Genomic DNA, 12,691 nt, shown 5'->3' with positions numbered 1-12,691 from the left:
TGTTAGTTTTTACTGTGTAAGTGCAATGGTTCAATAAAAACCATAGTAACTTTGGAAAATGCTATAATGCTTATAGGTCAGACCTTTCAGTAAATGTCTGGCTAAAGAAATGTTTTCTGTTTTGGTCCATTTCTCTGACAGCTATTGGTAAGGCTGTGGGTGGGCTTTCCACAGGGTCAGAATAGGTACAGTTATCACATAAACATCACAGCATAGAGGAAAGGGTAGCAGTATGGAATATTAATGAGATTTCTTTGAGTACATATGATGAACCACATATACCCTTATGGTAATCTGAGATCTTCCAAAGTCAGGAAAATTCAAGATACAAAGTAATAAACAATGATTTCTATTTCATGCTTCCACACTGTCAGTACTTTTTTCCATTTACAATCAGTGTTGATAGCTCAATTTTCTTCACAACAGTTCTTCCATTTTTCTTCATTGCACTAAAGCTGTCAATAAATTTGAGTGACTTATTCTCCATGGAGAACATTTAAAATACTTGTACTTTCTAACAGTCAAATCTTGTATCTAGTTATCTCATACCACTTCTTCCTTCTTGGTGTGAAGAAGAAAAATATACATAAATGTATTTGACCCTCTTGAATAAAGCTAGAATGCAGTGGATAGTGAGTAGATGCCCCTCTTCCAGCCTATGATTTATGCCTGGAGGATTGCATTAGTCAAGGTTCTTCAGAGAAACAGAACCAATAGAATATATGTGGATATATAGACAGATAGATAGATAGATAGAGATATTTATTGTGCAGAATTGACTTATATAATACAGAGGCTTAAAAGTCCAGATCTATGAGAGCCAATGGTACAGTTTCAGTCTAAGACTAAAGGCCTGACAACTAGGAGAGCTGATTCTATAAGTTCCAGTGTGAGTTGAAAGGCCAAAGACAGAGAAAACTGATATCTTAGCTTGAAGACAAAAAGAGAGAAGTCTTTTCTACTCAGCCTTTTGTTCTATTCCTACCTTCAACAGATCAGACAAGGCTCACCCACACTGGTGAAGGCAATATGCTTTACTTACTCTACTTATTCAAATGTTATTCTTATTCAGAATTACTTTCAAAGAAACTTCCAGAAATAATGTTTAACTAAATATATGGTCACCCATTGGCCTAGATAAGTTGACACATATAATTAACCATCTCAGGGGTTCATATAAAGTTGGCTAGAGCCTCCTTTCCCACACTTTTGTGAATTTCATAGATACTCCCAGCTCTGTGTCCATGCTTCTGTTAAACTTACTCCCCTTGCATCTTACCACTTACAGCTATTCCAAACCTTGTCTTTCTCACACCAGACAGAGAGGTTATTCCTTTTTTACTGATATCCTCCAAAACCATTAATACAAGAAATGTAGACATGTAACAAATTTTATTAAAATGGCAATCTTTGGTGCTAGTTATTACCCTAATTGTTTTCACTGTGCTACAGAGGTACAAATTGATATTTTGGGAAACTGTAGCATAAGAAGTAATCAATTATGAATAAGATACAAATTGAATGAGTCAAAGACAATATTAAGAAGAAATCACTAGGTTTCTTGAACAAAATGATAATGAAGCCACAAGACATCAAAACCTATGGGATACTGGAAAGGCAGTCCTAAGAGAGAAATTTATAGCATTAGATGTCTTCATCAAGAAAACAGAAAGAGAGTAAATCACCAACCTAATGGGCCATCCCAAACAACTGGAAAAGGAAGAGCAGTCCAACCCCAAACCCAACAGAAGAAAAGAAATAACCAAAATTAGAGCAGAATTAAATGAAATTGAAAAAAAAAGGAATCATTCAGAAGATCAGTGAAACAAAAAGTTGATTCTTTTAAAAGATTAATACTGATAAATCCCTGAAACAGAAAAGTAAAATCTCTAATACCTTTAATCAGAAATAATAAAAGGGAAATAACAAAAGATAGCACAGAAATACAAAGGATCCTCAACAACTTCTACGAAAAAAAATTATATGCCTAGCCAGATGTGGTGGCTCATGCCTACAATCCCAGCACTCTTGGAGGCCAAGGCAGGTGAATTGCCTAAGATCACAGGTTCGAAACCAGTCTGAGACAGAGCAAGACCTTGTCTCTAAAAATAGCCGGGTTGTGGTGGGTGTCTGTAGTCCCAGTACTTGGGAGGTTGAGGCAAGAGAATTGTTTGAGCCTAAGAGTTTGAGGTGCCTGTGAGCTATGAGGCTATGGCGCTGTACTGAGAGCAACAAAGTGAGACTCTGTCTCAGAAAAATCCCACCAAATCTAAGCCCAGAAATATGAAAATGTAGAGGAAATGGACCAATTCCTGGAAGCATGCCATCTTCCTAAACTCAGAAAAAATTAGAAATTTTGAATAGACCTATATCAAGCACTGAAGTAGCATCAACTATACAGAATCATCCAAAAATGAAAATCTCTGGACCAAATGGTTTCACACAAGAATTATACCAAACCTCCAAAAAGGAGTGAGTTCCTGTATCGCATAATCTATTCCGAACCACAGAGAAAGAAGGAATCCTCTCCAACACGTTCTATGAAGCAAATATCACCCTGATCCCAAAACCAGGAAAAGAACCAACTAAAAAAGAAAACTATAGATCAATATCATTAATGAATTTTGATGCCAAAATAATCAGTAATATCTTAGCAAGCAGAATATAGCAACACATTAAAAAAGTTGTACCCCATGATCAAGTGGGTTTTATCTCAGGGATTCAAAGTTGGTTAAACATATGTAAATCCATAAATATAATTCACCACATAAAATAAAAGACAAAGATCTTATGATTCTATCAATTGATGCAGGAAAGGCTTTTGACCGTATCCAGCATCCTTAGGAAAATAGGCTTTGTGAGACATGACATTTCTTAAACTGATAGAGACTATCTACAACAAATCCTCGGCCAATAATATTGAATGGAGTAAAACTGAAAACATTTCCACTTGGATCTGGAACTAAGAAAAGGATGCCCACTGTCACCACTGCTATTCAACATAGTGAGGGAAGTCCTAGCCATTGCAATCAGGCAAGAGAAGGAGATCAAAGGTATTCAAATGGAGAAAGAGGAGATCAAACTCTCACTATTTGTGGATGACACGATCTTATACATGGAAAACTCCAGGGATTCAACTACAAAGCCCTTAGAACTGATTAAAGAATATAGCAGCAATCTGGGATACAAAATCACTTACCACAAATCAGTAGCCTCCATATAGGCCAATAGCAGTCAAATCGAGAATAAAATAAAAAATTCTATCCCTTTTTCATTAACTCCAAAGAAGATGAAATTCCTGGGACTATATCTAACAAAGGATGTGAAATATCTCTATAAAGAGAACTATGAACCCTTGAGAAAATAAATAGCAGAAGACGTTAACAAATGGAAGAATATACCATGCTTGTGACTGGTAAGAATCAGCATTGCTAAAATATCTATACTACACAAAGCAATCTACAGATTTAATGCAATCTTCATCTAAACACCAATGTTATACTTTGAAGATCTTGGGGAAAAGAACTTTGTTTCATATGGAACCAGAACAAAACCCAAATAGCTGATATAATTCTTAGAAATAAAAACAAATCTGGAGGCATCACATTACCAGACTTCAGGTTATACTACAAGTCTATAGTGATCAAAATGGCATGGTACTAACCCCAAAATGGACTCATACATAGATTTATGGAATGGAATAGAGAATCTAGAGATGAACTCAGACACATATCATCATTTGATCTTTGATAAACCTAACAAAAGCATGTACTGGGGAAAAGAATCCTATTCGATAAATAGTGCTGGGAGAACTGGTTAGCCACATGTAGAAGACTGAAACTGGACCCACACCTTAACCACTGACAAAAATTGATTCTTGCTGGGTAAAAGATTTGAATTTAAGACACAAATAATACAAATTATAGGAGAGGTTGTGGGGAAAACACTTAACGCTATTGGCTTGAGAAAAAATTTTATGAGGAAGACCCCCCCCTCAGCAATTATAGCAACACTGAAAACAGACAGCCTTCAGAATGGGAGAAGATTTTTGCATGTTATGAATCTGACAAAGGTCTGATAACTAGAATCTACAGAGAACTCAAATTAATTAATAAGAAAACAGCAAACAATCCCATTTACAAGTGGGCAAGAGACTTGAATAGAAACTTCTCTGAAGAAGACAGATGAATGGCTAACAAAAACATTTAAAAAATGCTTGTCATCTTTAACCATCAGAGAAATGCAAATTAAAAGCATTTGGAGATATCACCTGACTCAAATAAGATTATCCCACATCACAAAGTCCCAAATCTGCAGATGCTGGTGTGGATGTGGAAAGAGGAGAAACCTTTCTACACTGCTGGTAGGATTGCAAACTAATATAACCTTTATGGAAAAAGTATGGAGAATTCTCAAAGAACTAAAAGTTGACCTTCCATTTGATCCCTCAATGTCATTACTAGGTATTTACCCAGAAGAACAAAAATCATTTAACCACAAGGACATTTGCACCAGAATGTTTATCGGAGCTCAATTCATAATTGCCAAGTTGTGAAGCAGCCCAAATGCCCACCAACCCATGAATGGATTAACAAACTGTGGCATACATATGGAATACTATTCAGCCATAAGGAAAGATAGAGACTTAACATCTTTTGTGTTTACCTGTATGGAGTTAAAATACATTCTTTTTAGCAAAGTATCTCAATACTGGGAAAAAAATCCAGTGTATTCAATACTAATATGAAACCAATATATAAGCAATTATGTGCCCACATGAATGATAAAACACAAATATAATGTAACAAGGTGGAGGGCTGAAGAGGGAGAGGGAAGAGGGGCAATTGGCAGGAGGAGAGAGGGTGATTGGAGGGATTTCTCCTAATGTGCACAACGTGAGGTTGTTCAGCATGTCCCCTGGGTGAAGGGCCTTTCTACAACGTGAACTTTACCTTGGAAGTGAGAACAATGTAACCTAAAAATTTGTACCCTCATATTGATTTGACATTAAAAAAAAAAAAAAAGAAGAAGAAGAAGAAGAAAGAAGGAATGGTTTCACAGGGGAGATAACAGCTTGGCTTTCAAATGTCTTTAAAGAGTATTTTGACATCAGCTATTATAGGTCAACCTGGTTTCAGCTGTTTACCATGAGCCACAAAATCACCTTCAGATTCTTCTAATCAGTTTCAGAAGGAGTGAAAACCAAAGAATTTTTTAAAGAATTATAAAGTTTACAAAGAGGAACATGATCTTCAAAGTTAGTAAATTGAGAGTTTGGGAAGCCATGGATTTATTGTTTGCATGTTTATTTGTTTGAGTAGGTTGTCCTTTGAAAGGAAAAAAATTCAAGAATGAAAGAGTGTAAAAATTGTACTGAATCCATATCCTAGGCCCAATACCCAACTGTGCTCCACAGTCCACATAGATACTAATGTTTGGCATTAATTAAAGCAACACTGGACTCTGGCACCTTATGAAGGTGCTCCATACCCAGAAAGCCAGGTCAGAATAGAATAAAAGGCTGAGTAGGAAGGAATTCTTTTTATCCTCCAAGTAGGACATCATTTTTCTCTGTTTTTGGCCTTTGGACTTAGACTAGAACTTGCAACATCAGCTCTCTTGGTTCTCAGGCCTTTAGACTTGGAATGAAACTATACCATTGCTTCTCATGGGTCTCGGCTTCTCAGCCTCTGTATTATATAAGCCAATTTGGTATAACAAATATCTTATCTATCTATGTATCCATGTATCTACCTATGTATCTATGTATGTATCTATGCAACTATATATGTATCTATGCAACTATCTATGTGCCTATGTTTTTATGTATCTACCTATGTATCTATCTATCTATCTATCCACCCACCCACATATATTCTATTCTGTTTCTCTGAAGAGCCCTAACTAATACCATCGCCAAAGACAGTGTCCTATGCTGATGTCTGGGTTATGCTTCTAGTTTGTGTTTACTTTACTCTGCCTTTCATTGTCTTCAGTTTGTTATGTGTCTGTCTCCCCTACTGGACTGTGATCTTCTTTCTGTATCAGGCATATTAACATTTTTGGTGCCTTGGACTCCCCTGTCAGTCTGGTGAAGCTTATGGATCCATTCTCAAAATCATGATTTTTCCCCCTGCATATTATACAGTATAAAGGTTTATACAGGAAACAAATTATACTGAAATATAGTTATTAAAATATTAAAAACAAAAATTGTGCCACAATAGTGAAAGCTTTATTTATATGTTAAATAGCAAAATCTAAAAAAAAAAAAGCAAAATCTTGGGGCACCATAATTTGGAAGTAGTGATGAGCATAAATGATATTTGGGGATATTTGATTAATCTATGATGTGGTATAGCAATTTCTGTGATTTCTCTGATAACAAATTCACAGGTATAGCTAATAGTCCCCCCAGGGCTGAGTGGTGGCTCACACCTGTAATCCTAGCACTTTGGGAGGCTGAGGTGCATGGATTGCTTAAGCTCAGGGGTTGAGACCAGCCTGAACAAGAGTGAGACTCCATCTCTACCAAAAATAGGAAAATTAGCTGGGATTTGTGATAGATGCCTATAGTTCCAGCTACTCTGGAGACTGAGGCAGAGAATCACATGAACCTAAGAATTTGAGATTGCTGTGAACTAGGCTCAGGCCACAGAACACTAGCCAGGGCAACAGAATGAGACTTTTGCAAAAAAGAAAGAAAGAAAGAAAGAAAGAAAGAAAGAAAGAAAGAAAGAAAGAAAGAAAGAAAGAAAGAAAGAAAGAAAGAAAGAAAGAAAAGAAAGAAAAGAAATAGAAACAGTAGTCCCCATTATCTGTGATTTTTCTTTCTGCAGTTTCAGTTACCTGTAGTCAACCATGATCAGAAAATATTAAACAAATATTTCCCAAAATAAACAATTCATAAGTTTCAAATTGCGAGCTGTTCTGAGTACTATGATAAAGTCTAATGCAGCCCTACTCTGTCCGACCCAGGATGTGAGTGCTCCCTTTGTCCAGAGTATGCATGATGTAAACATTATCTGCCTGTTAGTCACTCACCTAGTAGCCCTCCAGGTCATCATATTGAAAAAAAAAAACTACATATTATGTATAGGGTGTGGTGCTATCTGTGATTTTAGTCATCCACTGTGGGTCTTGGTATATATTCCCCATGAATAAGAGGAGGACTAATGTACTGTCCACGTTTATAATTGAAGAAGATGCTGAAGTTTAGTTAAGACTGATAAAAAGAAATGTACAATTTTCCCCAATTCATGTTCACAGAGACCCTGAATTCTATACTAGGAGGGTTACCTTTTCTTTTGTTCACCTTGACTTTCTTTCAAAGTCTAGCATGGCATATAGCATAAGGCATATGATAAAAAAATCTTTGGAGAATTTAATTGTCATACAGACCTATTGGGCCAAAGCAAAGCTGCCCTGAACTGATTTAGGTTGTATTTAAACTCATAATAAAGGGAGGGAGATTGAGAAATCTATAGAAAGTCATTCTGTCTGACCAAGATGCTTAGGCCTGGGCTGTAGGGTCTCATTTTTTTTTTTATTTACCAGTATATAAAATTCAATGATTGTGATAAAAATTTGTGGGAAGATCTTAAATTGTACATCACATGAATCCAACATCCTTTACTTTAATGCTCACCATCAAGACTTATTATACTTACACTTCCCTTGAAATTATGTTAAATTGCAATATCCTCAGTAATAAAAGCTTTATAGTGTCCCAGGCTGGGTTTTCCAGAAACTAATTCTTCAATGTAGGTTTGTGTGCACACATCTTAAGGATTGCTCTCAAGAGAAATATGTAAGGAAGGAGGAGAAATAGGAGAAGGCAGGGGAGAGGAGCTAAGCAAAGGTGTGATTTTTTTAGGTGAAATTCACCCTCAGAATGATCTCATGACGAGCTCTAGAAATGAAGATGCATTTCAGAGTCTGTTCTGCCTTGAAGCAAGGGGCTCCTGTACCTGTCAGCCATCAGCTTTGGGCTGCCCGATTTACAATCCAGTTGATCTGCCACTTGTGGCCTGGTGGCTTTCTATTATAGAGAATTCCAGTCACCCAATGTAATCCTTTAATGAGAATAGAAGGTGAACGTCCTTAGAAGTAAAGTACATAGAAACTAGGAACTGAGAGGGACCCCAGGGATCAGAGTAGAACACTGACAATGTCCACTACAACCAGTAAATCAAGAGCAACAAAAACCAACAATAGGGCTAATAATCATAACCGGCAATTATTGAGTGCTTCCTGTATCCCAGCACTTGCTCTAAGCTCTTTATAATATTAGCTTATTTAATATTTACAACAATCTTACAAGGTAGCTAATATTATTTCTGTTTTGCCAAGTAAGAAATCTAGATTTATCTATGGGAGCATCTTGTCTAAAGTGACACAAAGATTTCATGATACAACTTTGATTTGAATTCTGGATATGTGATTCAATGCCATACACTTGAAACACCATGCCACCCACTTTAGCATGAATCCTCAATACACAAATTTGTTAAGAGTGGCGCAGCTTGAGTCATCTGGTCTGAGTTCCTATGTCAGGAGCTCAGGACAAAACAAGATAAAACATTCAATGTAGTCAGTGCAGAGCAAACAACAAATATTAGCCACTTGTTAAGAAAGAAAGGAACAAGCCATAGCTTTAAAAAATATATGTTCTATATGCCTACACAAGAGACAACCCCAATTAAATTTAAGTGGGAGGAGGCAGAGGAGAGAGGAGAGAGAACAAAGGAAGGAGGAGGAATGGTAACCTCTCACTTAATGGGCACAGTGTAAGGGTATATGACATACCTCCCAGGTGAAGGGCTCAACTACAACTTGGACTTTACCTAACAAATGCAAACATTGTAACATAATTGTATGTAACCTCATATTAATCTGAAATAAAAATATACATTCTTTTAAGGTATCTCTTGGGTCTGCAAATATCTTTCTTTTGCTATTCTCTAAAAGGTTAAAGAGCCAAAGAAATTGATGATCTGCCTATAAACAATATAACTTTGCAGGGGATTAGACAATTTAGCCACTACTTATGACCAGACTACTAATGTCAAAAACGTTATTTCTGATTGCTTTAAAATCATTAACTGTATTTTATTACTACCTGGGGTATATAAAAACCTTTTCATCAAAAACTTTATTTCTTGGGGGTGGCACCTGTGGCTCAGTGGGTAGGGCGCTGGCCCCATATACCGAGGGGTGGTGGGTTCAAACTCAGCCCCCGGCCAAACTGCAGCAAAAAATGGCTGGACGTTGTGGCGGGCACCTGTTGTCCCAGCTAATCCCGAGGCTGGGGCAGAATAATTGCCTGGGCCAGGGAATTGGAGGTTGCTGTGAGCTGTGTGATACATGGCACTCTACTGGGGGCGATACAGTGACACTCTGTCTCTACAAAAAAATGAAACAACAACAACAACAAAAACTTTGTTTCTTGGGTAGGCACGGTGGCTCACACCTGTAATCCCAGCACTCTGGGAGGCCAAAGTAGGAGTGATCAGTCTGAGCAACATAGTGAGATCCCATCTCTAAAAAAACTCAGAAAAATTAGCCCTGCATAGTGGTGCATGCCTGAAGTCTCAGCTACCAGGGAGGCTGAGACAGGAAAGTTACTTGAGCCCAGGAGTTTTAGGTAACAGTGAGTTATGATGATGTCACTGCACTGTAGTCTGGGCAACAGAGTGAAACTCTGTCTCAAACTCCCCTCAACCCCCAAGGGAAGAAAAAAAAAAAACCTCAGTTCCTCCAAGATTGGTTTAATACCTTGGAAAAGCAGAAATGACGCTTCTGAACTCTTATCTATGACATGATTATCAACAAAAAATATTACAATGTATTTTCAGTTCTAAGGATCCTAGTTGTTTCAGGCACATCAAAGATTTTTACATGTCAAGATAATCTAAGTTTTCTCCTCACATGAAATAAATACAGGCTTCTGATTGTAGTTCAGAGAGCCATAGAAGACACAAACTGTGCACATTGCATAGTTGGCAGCCACGAAGGAACTTAATTTCAGCTTCTTTCTTCTGGGGTGAAAAGTAATAACCAAATGTATTTAAAAACCAGGACTGTACAGACAGCAACCAATCACAATGGATGTTGCAACCAATGGGAACAATGATAATGACCAGATCAGATGACACAACCAATCAGAATGAAGCTTGCTGAAATATAGGTGAAGTCATACCTGAGGAACCAGATAAACATTAGGCCTGCCTACAATAGGTGTAAAACTCTCTGTGCTCATATTACTCAACTTTCTTCACACAGAAACTTATTTTAAGAAATATAAGTGATTTCTGGAGTACTATGGAAAAATTTCACTCACCAGATCCCCTTCTTCCCCCTAGCTATGGTAGAGACAAATCCTCACTACGACTGATCTGAGAAAAGCATTACAAATAGATGTTAGTTAACATTTATTGAACACTCAGGTGCCAGGCACTGCACAGGTTTTATCTTCCTTAATCTTGACAATAGTCCTACGAGGTGGGTACTGTTATCCTTGCCTTATGCATGAGGAAACCAAAAACACGGAGTAGCTTCCTCAAAGTCACACAACAAATGTACACCAGAGTTGGTATACTTGGGTAGTCCTTCCTCTTAACTATTCATTATAACATTATTAACAAATGAGTGTTCTCTTCAACACTATCTTATGTTTTTGATACACAGTCTCTCTCTACCCTGGGTAGAGTGCCCTGGCATCATGGTAGCTCACGGTAATCTCAAACTCTTGGGCTCAAGCAATTGACTTGCCTCAGCCTCCACAGTCACCTATCACAACAACTGGCTAGTTTTTCTGTTTTTAGTAAAGATGGGCATCTCATTCTTGCTCAGGCTGGTCTTGAACTCCTGAGCTCAAGCAATCCACCTGCCTCAGTCTCTCAGAGTGCTAACATTACAGGCATGAACCACCACGCCTGGCCTTCACCAACACCATATTATTAGTTCAATTCTATCCTCCTGAAGTGCTGAAGATGTTTGCTAATATTTGGGCTAATGCTGAGAATCCACAAAGTTCCTGACCAGCATCCATCTTCAGTATGGATGCATTTGACTTATTTCTGATATAAATTGCCTCAAACAAACAAGAAAGCAGCAAAGGAGGGCTGAAAAGATAAAAGAATACTACCTTATTCTCTTGTCTTCCACTTTTTTCAAATATTCATCTCTCTTTAGGACTCCCAGGATCATTTCCTTCTCATGATCTAATAAAAATGACAGATTGATGAACTCCGAGTTCTTAGACATGGTATTTCAACAGTAGCTCTAAGTAGCAGTGATTGAAACTTTCAAAAGGTAAATTGATAGCTACAGCTGTTAAGGCTCCTCCTGACCAACCCAGAGTCACTCAGTTGTTTGGTGTAGAGTAGTTTTTATATGGTCTCTGCAGAACCGCTGATGGTGGCTAGGTATTTTTTCAGACTATACAGAAAACAGGTTCCACTAGGATTACATTCCAAAAAAGTCATTATTGTTTCAACCAAACAAAATTTCCAAAGCCTTTTGCAGTGATATGCAGTGAGGCAGCAGCTGAGTTTCACTAATGATGCTCAACTTCAATCCTTCAGAGAGTGCTACAGAGCAGGAAGCAGATTCGCTGGGATAGAAGGCAGAAGACCCTGAAAAGGTGGAGAAACAATGAAGAGAAATATTAACTCTAGGCCATTTTTTCCTATAGCACTTGCCTAATTTTTGAAATACTAGTGTACCTATCTCAAAAAATATATACTTTAAATCAGTAATCATGCATGGATTAAATATTTATTTTTGTGGTTTTTAAAAATTTACTGTGAAAAGTTATTTACATTTAGGTGATTTCTGGTTGTCTATGCAAATTTAGTTTATTGTAATTAGCTTCCTCTGTCAGCTGGATGCTACTGCCACTCTTGCAGCTAACCCATGGGGGAATCAGGTCACCACTTTGGGATATTAAGTGCACAATCTGGACTGTCCACAGTAGGTCAGGGCCCTTAAGTGGCTCCCTCCGTTTTCCTCCCTCCCTTCATCCCATAACTAAGACTACAACATAGAAAGCATGACTGGTTAACAAACATAAACCAGTGCTACATGTATCAACCTAAATATATCTTACTAACAATGCTGAATGAAAAAAAAAGTATGTTCCAGAAGAATTCATACAAAATGATAGCATATATTAATATATGAATGATATAACTTTCCACAAATATACCTAATTTTTTTAGACAAATTCATGGTAAATTAAGGTTAATGATTACCTCTGAGTGACAGTGAGAGACAATTAGAGAACACAGGCTTCAACTATGTTGAGTATTTTACCCTCAAGATGGGGGTTTATATCCCACAATATACACAGCTGTTTGTGAATTATTCTAGGTAGGTATGTGTTATATACCGCAAATTAGATGTTTTAGAACTACCCCCTTGTCAGCATAAGAAATTTGCCAGGCCATATTCCTCCTTCTAACTCTTGAGCACATTCCCTCATTTGTTTGGTACCTGGATTCTCTCTCCTCAGCCACTTAGGAATGATGACTCTAAGGATGATCTATTGGGTTTTTCTTACTGGGCATCATCCCATGATACTGTCCCTCAGCTTCCCCTTAGATCTAAGAACTACAATCTACATATGAATTATACTTGGTTTGCTTGGTTGTAGCCAGGCCTCTAGGCACTATTAGCTCCACACCAA

At 37.5% G+C, this 12,691-nt stretch overlaps 1 protein-coding gene across 2 annotated transcripts in view; it reads right to left on the bottom strand.

Annotated features, from left to right (window-relative positions):
• The window catches only part of SYTL5 (synaptotagmin like 5), a 114,644-nt gene extending 103,376 nt beyond the window's left edge, over nucleotides 1-11,268 (bottom strand). For both annotated transcript variants that reach the window (XM_003799881.1, XM_003799880.1), the window contains exon 1: nucleotides 11,150-11,268. In XM_003799881.1, coding sequence (XP_003799929.1) covers nucleotides 11,150-11,268 — 119 coding nt within the window. The remainder of the gene's footprint in view (nucleotides 1-11,149) is intronic.
• Between the last annotated feature and the right edge of the window lie 1,423 nt (nucleotides 11,269-12,691).

The sequence above is a fragment of the Otolemur garnettii genome, unplaced genomic scaffold, assembly GCF_000181295.1.
Source record: "Otolemur garnettii isolate 467f Iridium unplaced genomic scaffold, OtoGar3 scaffold00158, whole genome shotgun sequence".
NCBI lineage: Eukaryota > Metazoa > Chordata > Mammalia > Primates > Galagidae > Otolemur > Otolemur garnettii.
This window is presented reverse-complemented; position numbering and strand designations above follow the sequence as displayed.